The sequence below is a fragment of the Scylla paramamosain genome, unplaced genomic scaffold (genome assembly GCF_035594125.1).
Source record: "Scylla paramamosain isolate STU-SP2022 unplaced genomic scaffold, ASM3559412v1 Contig25, whole genome shotgun sequence".
Lineage (NCBI taxonomy): Eukaryota > Metazoa > Arthropoda > Malacostraca > Decapoda > Portunidae > Scylla > Scylla paramamosain.
The window spans coordinates 651677-672500 of NW_026973690.1; the positions used below are offsets into that span (position 1 = coordinate 651677).

The following is a 20824-nucleotide window of genomic DNA, read 5'->3' on the forward strand; positions in this document are numbered from 1 at the left end:
GGAATTTTTGCTTTTTTTAGCAGCTTGTTAATGTATCGTGTGTACCTGTACCTAGTCTTTCTTCTTCTGGCCACGTGTGTCCGTGCGAAGACAATCTTTATCACCGGGGATAAGAGGCAACATTTTCCTACAAACCACATTCTTTAACGATGATATTTGCATCCTATTATACTGCACTATATCCATGACAAATAGCAATGATATTTACAACACTCAAAGTACCTCCCGGGTCCACCATGAACGCCCGCTGCTTGATTTCAACAATACCCCATAATTGATGGATTAATCATTTCTTATTGCCAAACAATCTTTACTAATACTACCGTTTTGCTTTTTTTGTGTTCTTCTATATACAACACACACACACACACGCACACACACACACACACACACACACACTCACTCTTCAATATATATATATATATATATATATATATATATATATATATATATATATATATATATATATATATATATATATATATATATATATATATATATATATATATATATTTATATTCTTATTGCCAAACAATCTTTACTAATACCAGTGTTTTTTTGTATGTGTGTTGTTCTATATACAACACACACACACTCTTCAATACATACACACACACATATATATATATATATATATATATATATATATATATATATATATATATATATATATATATATATATATATATATATATATATATATATATATATATATATATATATATATATATATATATATATATCACACGTAAACATGCACACAATCATACAGAAGGAAATTCCGGGACTCTTCTGCGAGGATACAAAGTGACCAGTGAATTCATTGTAAACAAACATAAGAACATAAAAAAAAACATAAGAAATAATTCCTGGAAGCTGCGAGAAGCGACGTGGCTTACACGTGGCAGTCCCTGTATGAAATACACGTACCTATTTTCACTATCACCCCCATCCATAAACCCATCTTAACTTCTCTTAAAGCTCCCTAATGTCTTAGCACTAACAACATGATTACTGAGTCCGTTCCACTCATCTACCACTCTATTTGAGAACCAATTTCTTCCTATCTCTTTCTTAAATCTAAAATATTCAAGCTTGAATCCTTTATTTCTTGTTCTATCCTGGTTGCTGATCCTAAGAATTTTGCTTACATCCCCCTTGTTATAACCCTTATACAAAGATTTCTATCAGGTCCCCTCTTAACCTACGTTAACCTCTTAACCACGACGAGTGGCAGCATGACACGGATATTTCCTCACGGACACAGATAATGTGGGTATCTGTGTGTCTAAGAAAGCTTTGTAAATTTTTCACACAAAGAAAAAAAATGAGTGTTAAGACCCACTTACTTTTTTTTTTCACTGTGAGAAATAAAAAAAATAAAGGATTAGAAATAAATGCAGCCGGCACTCTTACAATCCTAACTCCCTCTCCCTTATAAGAAATGCAAGCTATACTCGTGTGTGGAGCAGAACTGGTTAAAGTCACACCGTAACTTTCCAGTACAGGGAATGAGAAAGTGAATATTTGATCATTTTTGCGTGTGTGTGTGTGTGTGTGTGTGTGTGTGTGTGTGTGTGTGTGTGTGTGTGTGTGTGTGTGTGTGAAAAGGGAAGTAACAAGGGCTCTACAAGTCTTGCTCAATGGATGAAGAAGAGAGACAGGACCGATGGTTGGATGTTTCCTCCCTGCCTCCCAATCACGTGTTACCCGAATGTCTGAGAATGATGTTGATATTCCTCGGCCATGTTATTACTGCATTCCTCGCCTTCATAGTTAAGGGATTTTCCCTTAACTACCGTGTGAATCGTGCAACTGATAGAAATAACTGCAAGACTGTTGTATAGCCTCAAAGAACGCCTGCGTGCATATTTGTCCATCTGCACATATCCACCTATTAATTAATTTATTTAGCTATACTAGTTAAATACAGTGGCGTAGCTAAGGGGGGGAGGCGGTCCGCCCCGGGCGTCACTTTTTGGGGGCGGCACTTTGGTCCATTGTATAATAGGCATAAATATGATTGACATTTGACGTTACTTCCTATTACCACCTTTTCCGTTACAGTGCCTCATTTTTTTACATTTATTTGATAACAAGTACTTGGGTTATTAGAAATGAATCACGAGAAAACTGATACGTAAAAAATAACAAAGTATAGACAAAGGCATAGACTACTCTTCGCTGGACTGCACACGAGCTCAGCTCGCTAGGCTGTGCTCTCACACTCAGTTCAGGCCTAAACGGTGAAACCCAGAGAACAAATAATGGTGATATTTAGCTGATCAAAAACGTAATATTATTTTTCTCTACGTTACCAAGAATGAGTTGTGGTGCTTTCGTGAGGTCATGAAGGAAATTATTCTATATTCTAATGTTTTAAATGTTATGAACGCCAGGGAGACAGTGACGTGTGCCTGCAGAGTGTGTGTGACCCACCCCAGGCAGAGGACAATACTGCAGGGCAGCGTGCGGGTGCTGCTGCACCCTCTCCGAGGAAGGCTGCCCCCACCAAGGTAGTCACGGGAGCCACGCGACAACCGGGACAACTCGGGGATGGCTCCTGCTTCCCCTTTCTCAGAGGACAAGTCACCTGAGGCAGACCGTGATGGGATGCCGCCGGTGAATGGACGTTGGTCACCCGCAGGAAGAGGCGCTGCTCCGCCCCCATTTCCAGTCCCGACTGCCAGCCCCGAGCCAGACCAGGGATATGTTATGTCAGTCCTGAAGACTCTGATGGAGCAGATGTCTCGCCTGACACAGGACGTGGACGACCTAAAGACCCGGGTGCAACACCATCACAATGAACGGTAAGGCTTTCCGCATCTTAACATGGAATGTCAATGGTCTACATGCTCGCTTCACTGACTTACACTCTCACGTCCTTCTCCATAAGCCTGACATTATTGCCTTACAGGAGGTAGGGCCACGGGTGCCTGAGCTGCGGGGTTATGCCTCCCACACCTTCAGTTGTGACGGCAGTAGTCGGGGGGTGGCTATTTACATTAGACATGGGATTCCGGTTACTTTCAGGGAAATGTGGGTCACCGAGGATATTGAATTTATTACTGTTTGCTTGCACACCTTGGGTGAAGTTATTTACTTTGTAAACATGTACATTCATGCTGGTGCCTTAAATGTTGCAGATTTTCCTGATTATGTCCTTGAGGAGCAGACTGTTATCATGGGTGACCTTAATGCCAGGCATAAGGAATTAGGAAGCCATCCCACCACCAATGCTAATGGTGTGCGCTGGAAGGCTTTCCTTGACACCACAGATACAATAGTGCTCTCTGGGGAACATGCACCCACACATGTACAAGGAGGCAGACTTGACTATGTAGCCCTTATCAATATGCCAACGTATACTGCCGAAAACCTTCTTGTCAGATCTTTGCTGAGTGACCACTTCGCCCTGGAGACGACCTTCCCGGTGCAGTCGTCCGCCTTGGCAGTGCCCAGGAAGCGACTGACGGTGCCACCATCCAGGATGGCAGGCCTCGTTGTCCATGTGATGGCGTGATACTCTGCCGTGAAGGGCTCCTTCGCTGACGCAGAGACACTGTACGACGGACTGCTACACACCATCGAGGGATTCATCGCGACTCCAATGGCTCTGGCAAGGACCCATACTCCACGCCGCTGGACTTACGCTACCAACCCTGTCATCCTGAATTTCCAACAGACGCTCGCTGCCTACCAGAGATGTTGGCAGCTTAACCCAGCAGACACAGAGTCACGGGATGCTATGGTTACTATGGCTCGACACCTCACGGATCTGAGGCAGCAGGAAAGAAAGAAGTACTGGGTCTTCTTTCTGGACCGGGTGCGCAGGATCCGGTCCCTCCGGGAGGTGTGGCTCCACTTTAACAGTGTCCGAGACAAGCCCAGGCGGCAGCTGTGTGATCCTGATCCTGTCGGCAGGGCACGAGAGTTCGTCCTGCAGTGGAAGGAAGCCTCATCCTTCTCTGGCCTTCCTGTGGAACACCAGGAGGCGCTTCACCGGCAAAGACCACAAAGAATGAAGTTGATTCGCCACAGTGTTTCTCTGCCAGATGACACCTGTGTGCCTATCACACATGATGAACTTCTCTCAGCAGTTAAATTGGACAGTCAACAGCTCCTGGCAAGGATGGCATCACCTATGACATCCTCAATGCCCTCCTGGAGGTAAAGGCAGACAACCCTGTCTTAGACTTATTTAACATGTCTCTCACTGCAGGCAAGCTTCCCCACTCCTGGAAAACAGCCATTATCATCCCAATCCCCAAAGGTGATGGCACCTTTCGCCCCATTTCTCTCACCAGCTGTCTGTGTAAGATGATGGAACGGGTAATATTGAACAGGCTTATATATAAGGTAGGCCATATACTTTCTGGCAATGTACATGGCTTCCTAAAAGGTCATTCCACAGGTCATTGTTTTGTTGAGTGCCTGATAAATAAGGATGCTACCTGCAGAGCTTTCGTTGATCTCAAGGGTGCCTTCGACAGGGCCAACGAAGATGTTATTATGGAGGAACTCATTTTCAAAGGTGTCAAAGGTAGATTATTAGGATGGATCAGGGACTATTTGTACAACAGAACAGCACAGGTTTGGTTTCAAGGTGCAGTCTCCTCTGAGGAAGTCTTTGAGCTTGGAACACCACAGGGTGGAGTCCTTAGTCCAATGCTTTTCAACGTTTTAATGGACAAAATTGCGCGTTGTTCCTTCCCGCAGGGCACCCAGGTCCTCATCTATGCTGACGACATACTCCTCCAATGCCCCACACCCAGGACTCTCCAGTCAGCTCTGTCACAACTAGCAGCATTGTGTGTTCAAATGGGACTTGTAATTAATGAATGTAAAACCAAATTTCAAGCCAAAGGGAAGGTCTTTCGTCCGCCCACTGTAAATAATGTTCCCATCCCTAGAGTTCATACACACAAGTACCTGGGTGTACAGCTGAGTTTCAGGAAGTCACTCCACACTGTACACTTTGTTCGAGACCTCTGTCTGTCACGGCTAGCACCACTTCGGCTACTAGCAAACATTGACCTGGGGGCTGGCATTCCAGTCCTAAGGATGTTCTATATATCTGTCGTACGGTCCCTCATTGACTACGCTGCCCCTATTTTCAGTGCCACCCAGCTCCGTCCCCTGGAGATTGTTCAGAATGAAGCCATGAGAATGATTTTGGGATGCCCAAGGACTGCAAGGATTGAGGTCCTCAGAGCTGAACTGCACCTGCCGAGTATTATGTGTAGGATACAGGAAATTGCTTGTCATAATATTGGTCGGATGCTATGCACGGGCTCCGACTCTCTGAAGGGATCACTGACCCCCCCTGTATCGTGATCCTCGGACTCCTACAACTCCATACCTCAGGAAGATCTTGAGAGTTCTTACAAGTGTAGGTATAGCCGAGGCCTGTATTAACGTTGTTGTGTCACCGCTCCAACCCGTTTGGAACGCTCACCGTGTCAGTGTTGATATTCACTCACTGCATCAGCCCAAGAGGGACTGGCTCCCTCATGTGCTGCAAGACATGTTTATGACTAAATTGTCCAAGTATCCCCACGTTCAGGCTATTCATGTTTATTGTGATGGTTCAGTCAATGGCAGCAGGTCCGGATGTGGGCTGTTCATCCGCGACTACATTTCTACCAATCACTACACTGACACTGAGGTTTTCAGGCGGCTCCCTGCACACATGTCCTCCACTAGGGCAGAACTGTATGCTGTTCTGGAGGCGCTCCACATTGTGGCGCCTCTCCATAAGGATGTATTCTTCTTTGTTGACAGTCAGGCTGCACTGTATGCTCTCCAGTCTACCTCCCCCCCATGGACTGTGATCTAGTTAATAAATGTCTTGATCTCATCCACACCCTAGAAGGTGCTGGTGCCACGGTTCACTTCACCTGGATACCCTCTCATGTGGGTATCCCACTTAATGAAGAGACAGACCGCCTTGCTCAATGTGCCCTTCAGGACGACACAGTGGACCCTGGCGCTGAGTACACTCTGGGCTATGTTAAGAGTAGCATGAAGAACTTTGTACATAGTAGCATTAGTGATCAGTTGGAGCTTTGTTACCATAGGGGCAGTGGCAGTAGTCTTCTTCACTATGTGCGTGTCTCCCAGAGCTGTGCTTACACCTATGGGAGACACACTGCATCACATGATAGGGTGGCAATGAGGTCAGATTAGGCTATAAATACTTTTGGGAAGTCAGTGCTTCTCCTGGTGTGTGCTGTGTGCTGTGTGCTGCACCAAGGGGACTCACTCTGCGTCATTATGTCACGGATTGTCCTCTCATTGCTAAATTTAGGCTGCAAGGTCAACATGACTTGTATATCCTCATTGACCATTTCTTAGACTCAGCCACTCTCAGGGATATACTCAAGGAATATCCCACGTTTGCTCCCAGACTGTAGGATATTTATGCAATAAGGTGTGCAATATCTGTATTTATTTATTTATGTTCTTGTAATGTATACTATATTTTTATATTTTTGATACTCTACCCTTAAGTCTTTGCCCAGGGGGTGGGTGGTAAGGTCCGTCCTCTTCCTCTGTTGTATTTCATTATTAATGCAACAATAAATGTATCAATCAATCAATCAATCAGAAAGCAAGTGCACTTTCACCACTAATGCGCCGTTGTGATAGTGCACCTCCCTCTCTCTCTCTCTCTCTCTCTCTCCTCTCTCTCTCTCTCCTCTCTCTCTCTCTCTCTCTCTCTCTCTCCAAGGCCATAGATGATCGATTAGTCGGATTTTCAGTAGTGTTTTTCCTGTTATTGATGAAGAAGACGATAACGTGTCATTAGAAATCATATAAAACATCCTTGAAAATTCGTGTAACTTCATCTGGAGCCTTGGGGAAGCAGGAGTGTTTCACCAGTACCCCGCACCTCTCCCCCATCTCTCTCTCCTCTCTCTCTCTCTCTCTCTCTCTCTCTCCTCTCTCTCCTCTCTCTCTCCTCTCTCTCATCTCTCTCTCTCTCTCTCTCTCTGAAGGTAATTTTCCTTTTTTCTTTCCTCCATATGCCCCGTTACTATAATAAGCGAGACGGTAACCCACAGACAACTCCCCATTTATATGCGCAAAAGATAAACAAGATAGGATAAGTAATTCCCAGTACTGGATTATGTTGGATTTCACTACGAGAAAACTCATCATTAACCTCTACCTGGAAACACTTTCCGGAACTCTTACATGCCAGACCATAGACCCTCATAGCCACCCAAGCCTCAGTGTTAATACTGGCTTATACAGAATCAGTTAGTACGTATGAAATGAGGGAGGGTGTGAGTGTGTGCATGGAAGTCTGGCAGTGGTGGGCGTGTCATACCGTGTTGTTATCTACGTAAGGGCCTCTGTGTGGTGGTTAGGAAGGCAGTTTTGTGTTGACCGTGTCCGGCCGAAGACGCAGAGGTGAGTGTTCTGACAAACATTATGGTGTACCTAGAGACTGACAGACACACTGGCAGGCAGAGAGAAATAGACAGATTGACAGACAGACAATGACATACAGAGACATACAGATTGACAGACAGACAATGACATACAGAGACATACAGATTGACAGACAGACAATGACATACAGAGAAAGACAGATTGACAGACAGACAATGACATACAGAGAAAGACAGATTAACAGACAGACAATGACATACAGAGACAGACAGATTGACAGACAGACAATGACATACAGAGAAAGACAGATTAACAGACAGACAATGACATACAGAGACAGACAGATTGACAGACAGACAATGACATACAGAGACAGACAGATTGACAGACCAGACAATGGACATACATATTGACAAACAAAACAGGCTGACTGACAGACAAACGTACAGACTGACAGACAGAGACATACAGACAGACTGACAGACAGAGACATACAGACAAACTGACAGACAGAAATGTACAGATTGACAGGCAGAGACATACTGGCAGACAAAAGAGACAGGCTGACAGACAGAAGCGTACAGACTGACAGACAGAAACGCACGCACTGACAGACAGAAACGCACACACTGACAGACAGAAATCCACAGACTGACAGACAGACAAACCCACAGACTGACAGACAGAAACCCACAGACTGACAGACAGAGACCCACAGACTGACAGACAGAGACCCACAGACTGACAGACAGAGACCCACAGACTGACAGGCAGAGACCCACAGACTGACAGACAGAGACCCACAGACTGACAGGCAGAGACCCACAGACTGACAGACAGAGACACACAGACTGACAGACAGAGACCCACAGACTGACAGACAGAGACCCACAGACTGACAGGCAGAGACCCACAGACTGACAGGCAGAGACCCACAGACTGACAGACAGAGACCCACAGACTGACAGGCAGAGACCCACAGACTGACAGACAGAGACCCACAGACTGACAGGCAGAGACCCACAGACTGACAGACAGAGACACACAGACTGACAGACAGAGACCCACAGACTGACAGACAGAGACCCACAGACTGACAGACAGAGACCCACAGACTGACAGGCAGAGACCCACAGACTGACAGACAGAGACACACAGACTGACAGACAGAGATCCACAGACTGACAGACAGAGACCCACAGACTGACAGACAGAGACCCACAGACTGACAGGCAGAGACCCACAGACTGACAGACAGAGACCCACAGACTGACAGACAGAGACCCACAGACTGACAGGCAGAGACCCACAGACTGACAGGCAGAGACCCACAGACTGACAGGCAGAGACCCACAGACTGACAGACAGAGACATGCAGACTGGCAGAGACTTACAGACTGACAGGCAGAGACCCACAGACTGACAGGCAGAGACCCACAGACTGACAGGCAGAGACCCACAGACTGACAGACAGAGACATGCAGACTGGCAGAGACTTACAGACTGACAGGCAGAGACCCACAGACTGACAGACAGAGACCCACAGACTGACAGGCAGAGACCCACAGACTGACAGGCAGAGACCCACAGACTGACAGGCAGAGACCCACAGACTGACAGACAGAGACCCACAGACTGACAGGCAGAGACCCAGACTGACAGACAGAGACATGCAGACTGGCAGAGACTTACAGACTGACAGGCAGAGACCCACAGACTGACAGGCAGAGACCCACAGACTGACAGGCAGAGACCCACAGACTGACAGGCAGAGACCCAGACTGACAGACAGAGACATGCAGACTGGCAGAGACTTACAGACTGACAGGCAGAGGCATACAGAACCAGAAACATACTGACTGGCAGACAGAGACATGCAGACTGACAGACAGACAATTGTTGATAAGGAACATTAGGGAAAGTTTATGATACTTTACTTTGAAGAGAGAGAGAGAGAGAGAGAGAGAGAGAGAGAGAGAGAGAGAGAGAGAGAGAGAGAGAGAGAGAGAGAGAGAGAGAGAGAGAGAGAGAGAGAGAGAGAGAGAGAGAGAGAGAGAGAGAGAGAGAGAGAGAGAGAGAGAGAGAGAGAGAGAGAGAGAGAGAGAGAGAGAGAGAGAGAGAGAGAGAGAGAGAGAGAGAGAGAGAGAGGAGGATGCAGTTTTCTTTTTGCTCCTATTGGATTGCACAATATCAAGACAGGTCTCTCTCTCTCTCTCTCTCTCTCTCTCTCTCTCTCTCTCTCTCTCTCTCTCTCTCTCTCTCTCTCTATGTTAAGGCAACCTAACCTAATTTCCCCTGCCTGTCTCTCTCATCAGCACCATGGCTCCTGTATGTGACCTGCCACCTTACCTGTCCCGCTTTGGGCTTCTGGGAATGTCAGAAGGTAAGTTGTAGTAGTAGTAGTGATAGTGATGATAACATTAATATTAATAAATGTGGCAATAATAATAATAATAATAATAATAATAATAATAATAATAATAATAATAATAATAATAATAATAATAATAATAATAATAATAATAATAATAATAATAATAATAATAATAATAATAATAATAATAATAATAATAATAATAATAATAATAATAATAATCAGGGGCGGTGCTAAGTATTGCGGGGCCCAATTAGAAAACTCTAAAAAAGTAAGCATTTATGAATGTTTATATTTCGTTAGGAATAATAATTTCTCATCCTTCATTTGACGTTTTCAGTAGTGGTCTATTCCTCTTAGAATACAGAAAAGGCTTCAAGCGGTAACTCTGTCGCCGCTGGCGCGGGGCCCCTTAAGGTGCGGGGCCCAATTTGATAAAATTGGTCAAATAGGCTTAAAACCGGCTCTGGTAATCATAATAATAATAATAATAATAATAATAATAATAATAATAATAATAGTAAATAATAATAATAATATTAATAATAATAATAATAATAATAATAATAATAATAATAATAATAATAATAATAATAATAATAATAATAATAATAATGATAATAATAACAACATTAATAAACATGATAATTTAATGTTTTGGTGAGCTGTTTGCATTTAATATAATCAATCCAGCATTTTCAAAGATTTTCATTAATGTGTGTGAGTGTGTGTGTGTGTGTGTGTGTGTGTGTGTGTGTGTGTGTGTGTGTGTGTGTGTGTGTGTGTGTGTGTGTGTGTGTGTGTGTGTGTGTGTGTGTGTGTGTGTGTGTGTGTGAAAGAGAGAGGGAGAATAAAATTTTACAAAATGTCCCTGCCACATTTTACTTACGCTATCCTGTAACCTTTTCTGTTCTCGTGTGTGTGTGTGTGTGTGTGTGTGTGTGTGTGTGTGTGTGTGTGTGTGTGTGTGTGTGTGTGTGTGTGTGTGTGTGTGTGTGTGTGTGTGTGTGTGTGTGTGTGTGTGTGTGTGTGTGTTGCAGACCAAGAGAGGTGGAAGTGGCGTGTGGTGTCCCTGGAGTCAGTGTCTGAAAGTGTCCATTCGCGGCTTCGTGGCCCAAGTGATTGCCAACATGGTGTATCACAACACTGCCGCACACCCACTGCAGGTACTGTATCGTGCTGTATGACGTGCTCTCTCTCTCTCTCTCTCTCTCTCTCTCTCTCTCTCTCTCTCTCTCTCTCTCTCGGAAAAAAATAGTGGTATTAGATTATCGCACGAGGAGGAGGAGGAGGAGGAAAAAAGAGAAGAAAATAAACACAAAGAATCAATAAACAGAAAAATGAAAACAAGGCCAGCACATTTCCTTCTTTAATTTGAATTTCTTTACTTCATAATTTTCTTATCAGGCGCAGTCCTTATACATGCATTAATTTCACTAGTACAACATTAATGAGGAGGAGGGGGTGGGGAACAATCATATGCATTTCATAGCTAGAACCTTAACTTTCCTTCCTCCTCTCTTTTCTTATTTAATCATTCTTTTCACTAATAAGGAGAAGGAGCAGATAAACATGAAAGTAGGAAGAATAATGGCATTCGGTAATAAAGAGAGTCTGTTTCCTCCCCTCTTTCTTCACATTTCATTCCTCTTCTCCTTATTTGATAATTTCCTTCGCTAACGCAGAAGGAAGAGGAGGAAGAGAAGGAGTTAAACATGATAAAAGGAGAAAAAAGAGGCGTGTGTTTTGTCCTTTCTTTCTTTACTTCATTCTTTCCTCCCCTGCCTGGCGCCTCTCTCTCTCTCTTATAGGTGCGGGCGGTGTTGCCTGTGGAGGAGGGCGCAGCCGTGTACCACTGTGAGGCGCAGCTGGACGGCAGAACCATTGTGACTCACTGCATGGAGAAGAACAAGGTATTAGGCTTATCCCCTATGCTATTTTTAGTGTTTTTTTCTATTATTTAACATGCCATCATTTTTTTTTATATCAATATATCAACTTGCCATTTTTGCTACTTTGAACGTTTTGCAGCGCCGCCTGTGCTAAATGTGTGTGTCCCTTATTCCCCCCCTTTTTTTTTTTCAACATTCAGACTTTTTTTTTTATATATATCTAACGAAGGCAAAGTGTTTACCATTAGCGTATATACCAGTAGACTCACAAGAAAATAATTATGAATTGGGTAGGTACTTGACATTGCCCACAAGGAGAGACTGCCACGTGTAGGCCTGACAGCTTCCACCACTAACTTATTTTCCTGCTGTAAGCCCTACAGACTGGTTCCCTTTCCTCACACAGGCAGAGAAGGTGTACAAGGAGGCTTTGAAAGAGGGGAAGACTGCCCTCATGACACGAGAAGACCCTAACTCAAGCGACATTCTCGGCAACTTTCCTGGGGGTTCGTGGTTGTGGTGGTGGTGGTGGTGGTGGTGGTGGTGTGTGTGTGTGTGTGTGTGTGTGTGTGTGTGTGTGTGTGTGTGTGTGTGTGTGTGTGTGTGTGTGTGTGTGTGTGTGTGTGTGTGTGTGTGTGTGTGTGTGTGTGTGTTTGAGAGAGAGAAAGAGAGAGATTACTGTCCCCCGTACCTCTCCTTGCCTTACCCTTACCTCATCCTGTCTACAGAAATATCTAAAAACATTGTAGGTATGAGGAAAATAGCATTATAAAGGTTGCTGACAACCTACCTCAGCCTTCCTCACCTTGCTCCACCATACCTTACCTTCCTCACCCTACCTTATCCTGCCTCACCCTGACCCACCCATACCTCACCCTATCTCACCCCGCCTGCTTCTGCTGCAGGAACGAGGGCCAAGGTCACCCTTCGTCTGGTGATGGAGTTGAGGGTTGAGACAGACGGCATCATCAGCTTTGTTTTGCCCACAGTACTCAACCCGCGCTACACCCCTGCTGACCACCCTCGCAGGCAAGGTAGGTCAGCTGAGGTCACAGGTCGTGTCAGCTCAAGGGTGTGTGTAGTGGGTTTGAAATGCACTAAAACACTTGTAGTTGTTATTGATTGTTATATTCCAGATTATACCAGATTGGTTTGGGGCGAGGAGAATTCGCTGAAACACTTAGAATGCATTCACTTTTTATTTTTCTATTACCTACACTAGCAAAACACATGTAATTGTTATTTTCCATTACCTAAAGCTTCAAAACATGTAATTGTTATTTTTCTATGATTTACCTCAACAAAACACAAGTAATTGTTATTTTCCATTACCTAAAGCTTCAAAACATGTAATTGTTACTTTCCTATTACTTACCTCAACAAAACACATGTAATTGTTATTTTCCATTACCTAAGGCTTCGAAACACATGTACAGTGGAACCTTGGTTTTTTAACTTAATTCGTCTATGAAAGCTGTTCTAAATCGGAAATGTTCAGAAATCAAAACTATTTTCCCCACAGGAATCAAAGTAAAAATGGATTAATCCGTTCCCGCACACCGTCGCAGCAGCTCAGGACAAGGCCTGGACTTTTTTTTTTTTACCCGGTCCACTTTTTTTTGGGGGGGATTTATTGTTTTTATTTATTTATTTATTTTTATTCTTCATATTTATATGTAAATCAGTTTAAATAAGAAATTAAAAAATAATGTAGAGTGAAAGAAAAGGTGTGAAGTGTTTTCTTTTTTTCATGTAAGAGGGGCACCGGGTAAAGAGCAACACAAATATAATAATTGAAAAAAAGGAAAGGCCACGCCACTGAAGTGACGTCCCCAGAGCTGAAAGCAGAAGACAAAAATTACAGGATAAGTGTCTTGAAACCTCCCTCTTGAAGGAATTCAAGTCATAGGAAGATGGAAATACAGAAGCAGGCAGGGAGTTCCAGAGTTTACCAGAGAAAGAGATGAATGATTGGGAATACTAGTTAACTCTTGCATTAGAGAGGTGGACAGAATAGGGGTGAGAGAAAGAAGAAAGTGTTGTGCAGTGAGGCCGTGGGAGGAGGAGAGGCATGCAGTTAGCAAGATCAGGAGAACAGTTAACATGAAAATAGTGGTAGAAGACAGCAAGAAATGCAACATCAGCCAATCAGCTGCGAGCTTATAAACCCACCGAGGCTCCAGGAATCTAACTTAAGTGAACAGACTATAATCCAGTCATTCTGAAGCATCTTTACTGTACAACCATCTCTTATCTTTAACCACTTTGCTCCGGATGCTTAAAAACACACGTTGTTCATATACCGCGCAGGCCTGCGAGCGGTAATTTATCTCATTTATATTACTATAATTCTCTCTCTCTCTCTCTCTCTCTCTCTCTCTCTCTCTCTCTCTCTCTCTCTCTCTCTCTCTCCTCTCTCTCTCTCTCTCTACATATATATATATATATATATATATATATATATATATATATATATATATATTATATATATATATATATATATATATATATACTATATATATATATATATATATATATATATATATATATATATATATATATATATATATGTATATAAGAACATAAGAACATAAGAAATAAAGGAAGCTGCAAGAAGCCATCAGACCTACACGTGGCAGTCCCTGTATGAAACTTACCTACCTATTTCCACCTATCATCCCCATCCATAAATCCGTCTAATCTTTTCTTATAGCGCCCCTAATGTCTTAGCACTAACAACTTGATTACTGAGTCCGTTCCATTCATCTACCACTCTATTTGAGAACCAATTTCTTCCTATCTCTTTTTTAAACCTAAATTTTTCAAGCTTGAGCCCGTTATTTCTTGTTCTATCCTGGTTGCTGATCCTAAGAATTTTGCTTACGTCCCCCATGTTATAACCTTTATACCACTTAAAGACTTCTATCAGGTCCCCTCTTAACCTACATCTATCTAAAGAATGTAAATTTAACAGCTTCAATCTCGCCTCGTAAGGAATACTCCTCATACCCTGTATCCTTTTAGTCAATCTCCTTTGTACTGATTCTAATAGATCTATAACCTTCTTGTAATATGGGGACCAAAACTGCACAACGTAGTCTAGATGAGGTCTGACCAGCGTCAATTATAACTTTAATATTACTTCAGGTCTTCTACTTTTAACACTCCTAAAAATGAATCCTAATACCCTATTTGCCCTGTTTCTGGCCTCTATGCATTGCTTTCTTAGACAGAGTTCAGAGCTAACTATAACTCCTAAATCTTTTCCGTACTTGTTAACCTACTAGAGCTGAGTTGTTTATTGTGTAACTACTGTGTAGGTTTCCTCTACCTACGCTAAGTACATTGCATTTTTTTATGTTAAATTGGATTTGCCATCTGTCTGTCCATTCGTTCATCCTATCTAAATCTGCCTGCAAAGTGATGGCATCTGATTCTGACTTAGAACTAATCTACCTATCTTCGTGTCATCCACAAATTTACTAACATCACTACTAATTCCATTATCCAAGTCATTGATATATATATTAAAAACAACAATGGCCCAAATACTAATCCCTGTGGCACCCCACTAATTACATTACCCCACTCCCAGATTTGGAGCCGTTTATTACTACTCTCTGTCGTCTGTCGCTTAGCTATGACTTTATCCAGCCTAACACCCATCTATCCCACGTGCCCTAACCTTTCTCAGGAGCCTCTGATATCAATATTGATATCAATATTGATGTCAATATTCTCGAAACTGCTATTCATATTCTGAAAAACAAAAACAAAGATTCATTGGTTCATATTAATAGAATCATGAATCTCCAACGAGGTGTATAGACTATCATATTGTGTCTGTTTTCTGTCATTCACACCCTCTCTCTCTCTCTCTCTCTCTCTCTCTCTCTCTCTCTCTCTCTCTCTCTCTCTCTCTCTCTCTCTCTCTCTCTCACTCTCCCCCCCACTCCCCCCCTCTCTCTCTCTCTCTCTCTCTCTCTCTCTCTCTCTCTCTCTCTCTCTCTCTCTCTCTCTCTCTCTCTCTCTCTCTCGCGTCGTTTGTCACTGTATTAGGATAAGCTGCTAAATACTTATGTATAGTGTAGATAACAGCTTTAGTGCAGCCATTTGTTATGTACAGTTGATGCCATTACATGTAGTGAACATAACTCAGAGCGGTGAGCCTTGACTCTCTCCTGGCTGTGAGCTTGGAGTTGATCACGCACCAGTCCACCAATCAGAGGACACCTTAAATTTTATTTTGCAGTAAAAGAAATTAGCAAAATTTGAGGGGGTAGGGGCGAGGTTTGAGAGGATAGTAAGGAAGGGATGAAAATGGAAACCTGGAGCGCAGAAGAAATTTTGCCCGCACCAGCGGACGACGACATGGAACGCGCCGCCGAAGAAGACATGAAAGAAGAACGCGCCGTCAAATGCTGTGGCTTCCTGTACCTGCTGCGGCGACTCTTCCGCAGGAAGAAGAAAGCAGCAGTGCGGGAAGCAGCCAAGACCGACAACGTTAAGGAAAAAGTCATCGAAGACACAGAAGAAGAAACTATTGAAGAAGAGACAGTAACGCGCGCCATCGTACACGCAGAGGAAACGATGGAAGATGACGGAGATAACGGAAATGACGAAGAAAAAGACTTTGTAGCAGATCAAGAAATGAAAACCTGCGAAGATGAAGCATTAATAGAAGCAGAAAACAAAGCAGAAAATAACTAAAGCGACGATGGGAAAGAAAAACCCACCCACACTAGTAAGAAGAAGCGTAAGAGAAAGAAGCGAAAAGTGAAGGTGGAGAAGGCGCCTCCGGTTAAGGCAGATGAGGACCTGGCGGTGGGCGTGAAGCAGGTGTCCGGCGAGGTCTCAGAGGCCCCTAAGGCCTCTGAGGCCCCCGAGACTCCTGATGCCACAGAAGGCGACTCGGAGGGCTGGACGGTGGTTGCCTGCAAAAAGAAAAGGCCCAGGAAGGTGAGGGCACAGCCTAGCTTGCCTAAGGAGACTGTGGCGGAGACCCCTGAGGACCCAGACCCCCCTAAGAGGGACTCAGAGGGCAAGGTGGTGGTGGGCCGCGGCAAGAACAGGCCCAAGAAGGTGAAGGCACCTAGCCTGCCTGAGGTGAAGGCCGCCATCGAGTCTCCTCGACGCCAGCAGCTCGAGGCGAAGAAAGGAAAGCAGCGGGCTGAGAGAGCCAAGCAGCAGCGTGCGCTGGACAGCGTGCGCCGCTCTTGGCAGGAGGAAGAGAAGGAGGCCACTCTCGCCGTAGCGCCCCACATGCGGCGCTACATCGTTGGCCCACGCGGCGCCACACTGCGGGAAGTGTGCCAAGAGTTCGCTGGCGTGCGAGTGAGTGTGCCGCCTCCCTCAGACACCCGCACCGCCACCATCAGGTTGTGCGGACCTGCCCGGCAGGTTCCCGCCGCCCTGGCGCGCCTCGAGGCCTTGCTCCGGCAGGCCGAGGTGATCGAGGCGCAAGTGGCGGTGACGCCACGCCAGCGGTGCCACGTGGTGGGTCCCGCCGGCGCGACTGTCAGGAGACTACTGCAGGAGTTCCCTGACGTGCAGGTGAGAGTGCCGCCAGCAACAGACAAGGTGTCTCGCACCGTGCTGCTGCGCGGCCCGCGCACCCAGGTGGCCGGCGCGGAGGCATTTGTCAGGGGCTGCCTGGAGGCCGCTGGCCGCACCGCCCACGCCGCTCACGCTGGCCACCGTCACGCCCACCACGCCCGCCGCCACGCCCACAGTCTCGCCCATCAGTGAGGCGCCATTTGATAAATTAAATGATCTATTATTCTGTGTCTATTAATATCTATTTATGTGTGTGTGTGTGTGTGTGTGTGTGTGTGTGTGTGTCCTGATGAATGTGTACATGTATAGCCATATAGAAGGGCATCATAACATTGACAATATTCCAAGTTATGATGACATATGCATGAATATGTACCCATGACAATATTCCAAGTCATGATAAAATGTGTGTGAATATGTACCTATATGTTTACCCATGTAGAAGGCCATCATAATATTGACAATGTTCCAAGTTATGATGAAATATGTGTGAATATGTATATAATATATGTACGAGTATATAATATATGTATATAATATATGTATAGCCATGTAGAAGTCATATGTATGAATGCGTGTATGTATTGGCATAACTTATATAATATTCAAAGTCATGATTAATTTGCTTACGTGCGTTTGTGTGTGCGTGAGTACGTGCGCGGGTGCATATGTGGATTCTAACATGGACGAAAGGAGAAAGTGTGTGTGTGTGTGTGTGTGTGTGTGTGTGTGTGTGTGTGTGTGGAAGAGAAAATAAAAGAAAACGAACAAAAAAAGTCATCAGCGACCAAAAATAAGAATGAAGAAACTGAAGAAATAAAATCAGAAAATGAACAAAAAAAGTCATCAGCGACCAAAATCAAGAAAGAAGAAATTGAAGAAGAAATAAAATCAGAAAATGAACAAAAAAGTCATCAGCGACCAAAATGAAGGGTGAAGAAGTCGAAAAAGAAATAAAATCAGAAAATGAACAAAAAAAGTCATCAGCGAACAAAATCAAGAAAACAAATTGAAGAAGAAATAAAATCAGAAAATGAACAAAAAAAGTCATCAGCGACCAAAATCAAGAAAGAAGAAATTGAAGAAGAAATAAAATCAGAAAATGAACAAAAAAAGGCATCAGCGACCAAAATGAAGGTTGAAGAAGTCGAAAAAGAAATAAAATCAGAAAATGAACAAAAAAAGTCATCAGCGACCAAAATCAAGAAAGAACAAATTGAAGAAGAAATAAAAGCAGAAAAAAAAAGTCATCAGCGACCAAAGTTAATAATGAAGAAATTGAAAGTGAAGAAACTAAAACAATAAAATCCAAAAAAAGGAGGAGGAGGAAAAGAAAAAGCGAAAATGAACAAAAAAAGTCATCAGCGACCAAAATCAAGAATGAAGAAGAAATAAAAGCAGAAAATGAACAAAAAAAGTCATCAGCGACCAAAAACAAGAATGAAGAAGAAATAAAAGCAGAAAATGAAAAAAAAGTCATCAGCGACTAAAAACAAGAATGAAGAAGAAATAAAAGTAGAAAATGAACAAAAAAAGTCATCAGCGACCAAAATCAAGAATGAAGAAGAAATAAAAGCAGAAAATGAACAAAAAAAGTCATCAGCGACCAAAAATAAGAATGAAGAAGAAATAAAAGCAGAAAATGAACAAAAAAAGTCATCAGCGACCAAAAATAAGAATGAAGAAGAAATAAAAGCAGAAAATTAACAAAAAAAAGTCATCAGCGACCAAAATCAAGAATGAAGAAGAAATAAAAGCAGAAAATGAACAAAAAAAGTCATCAGCAACCAAAGTTAATAATGAAGAAATTGAAAGTAAAGAAACTAAAACAATAAAATCCAAAATAAAAGTTATAATATTTCTAAAAAGCATACTACTTTTCGTCTCCCCCTTTTCATTCCCTGTTTCTTTTATTTACACCCAAGGAGGAGGAGGAAAAGAAAAAGCAAAAATGAACAAAAAAAGTCATCAGCGACCAAAAAAAAGAATGAAGAAGAAATAAAAGCAGAAAATGAATAAAAAAGTCATCAGCGACCAAAAACAAGAATGAAGAAGAAATAAAAACAGAAAATGAACAAAAAAGTCATCAGCGACCAAAAACAAGAATGAAGAAGAAATAAAAGCAGAAAATGAACAAAAAGTCATCAGCGACCAAAATCAAGAAAGAAGAAATTGATAGTAAAGAAGAAACTAAAACAATAAAATCCAAAAAAAAGAAGGAAAAGAAAAAAAAAACGTAAATGAACAAAAAAGTCATCAGCGACCAAAGTTAATAATGAAGAAATTGAAAGTAAAGAAACTAAAAACTGTGTGTGTTTGCTGATGCAAGATTGATAATTCACCATTAATGAAAAAAATGTCACCCCAGCTGTAATTTTGTAATGAATAATAAATGTGTCAATGATATAAGTCTTTTTTTTTTTTTACTGATATTGTTTACTTAAGATTTCCCTAAAATAAAATAAAAAAAATTAACAAGGAGGGAAAAGAGAAGAATGACAGTAACGGTATAAGAATGACAGCGGTAGATAGTATGAAGGTGTGTCTTAGCGGCATGATAGAAGGAGCGGCATGATTAAGTAACCAGTGAGAGGGAAAGTATGGCACAGAATAAAGGAGATGGAGTTATATGTAGGGATGGAGGAAAAAGAGGAGGAAGAGGAGAGAAGGGCGGTAATGACTTCCCCTGAAGACTGTAATGAGGGATCCCGGACCTTTGACTGTTGGAAAATTAAACTGTTAAATGAGTACTGAAAAAAAAAAGGCTTGTATTTGCTACTTGGTGGTGATTGGTGTATATATGTATGTATACTCAGCATTGAATACTTATGGTGTAAATGTTTATCTATCAGCGTGAAAAAAAAGACAGTGGAAAAAAATGTTTTCAAAATTGTTAAATATAGAAATTTCTTTAAAACTTCTTTCTTTCAGTCACAGTCTTTTTTTTTATTTATATATATATATTTTTTTTTATAGATTCCTCTTTATATATATTTTTCACTACCTTATTATTCAATTTTTTTTTTTTTTTCACCTAAGACGCATGTTTCTTTTCGCTTGCCTTTTCTCTCCCCATTCCTTTTATTTAAACACGATTTTTTCTCTCACAGAATTCAGATTTTTTTTATTTTATTTATATTCTATCATAATTTTTTGTATATATTTCACCTATATTCTGTTTCCATACTTTATACTATTCTACTTAAGCCATATATTTATTTTATTCGTCTTTTCTCTCCCTATTTCTTTTATTTACACAAAATTGGTTTACCCCTCACTTCAATAAAAGCCTTTTTTTAGTTTATCTTTTACCCTCAAATTTCTGTAAAGATTACACGATATACCTGCAACTTGTTTTCTATCTTATACTTTTTACTTAAGATTGATATTTCTTTTCGTCTGCCTTTTCTTCTCCCTTTCTTTTATTTACACCCACTTCTTTCTCCCTCGCTTCAATTGTAATCCATGTCATTATATTTTTGTATAGATGTCGCTGTGTAACACATGTATTTTCCTTCTCTACGTTATAATATTTTCAAGAAGCATACTACTTCTCGTCTCCCCTTTTCCCTCCCTGTTTCTTTTATTTACACCCAATTCT

General features: G+C 42.3%; 2 protein-coding genes across 2 annotated transcripts in view; one reads left to right on the top strand and one right to left on the bottom strand.

Moving 5' to 3' along the window:
* Window positions 1–5868: 5868 nt before the first annotated feature.
* LOC135097569 (uncharacterized) lies at window positions 5869–9199 on the bottom strand. The gene is made up of 3 exons (XM_063999492.1): window positions 9034–9199; window positions 8712–8864; window positions 5869–6137 (listed from the first exon to the last, which is right to left on the bottom strand). Exons 1-3 carry the CDS (start codon window positions 9197–9199, stop codon window positions 5869–5871), a joined length of 588 nt encoding a protein of 195 aa, XP_063855562.1.
* A 3373-nt stretch (window positions 9200–12572) lies between these two features.
* The window catches only part of LOC135097573 (von Willebrand factor A domain-containing protein 5A-like), a 13496-nt gene continuing 5244 nt past the window's right edge, over window positions 12573–20824 (top strand). The window contains exon 1 of the mRNA XM_063999494.1: window positions 12573–12701. Coding sequence (XP_063855564.1) covers window positions 12605–12701 — 97 coding nt within the window. The 5' untranslated portion in view covers window positions 12573–12604. The remainder of the gene's footprint in view (window positions 12702–20824) is intronic.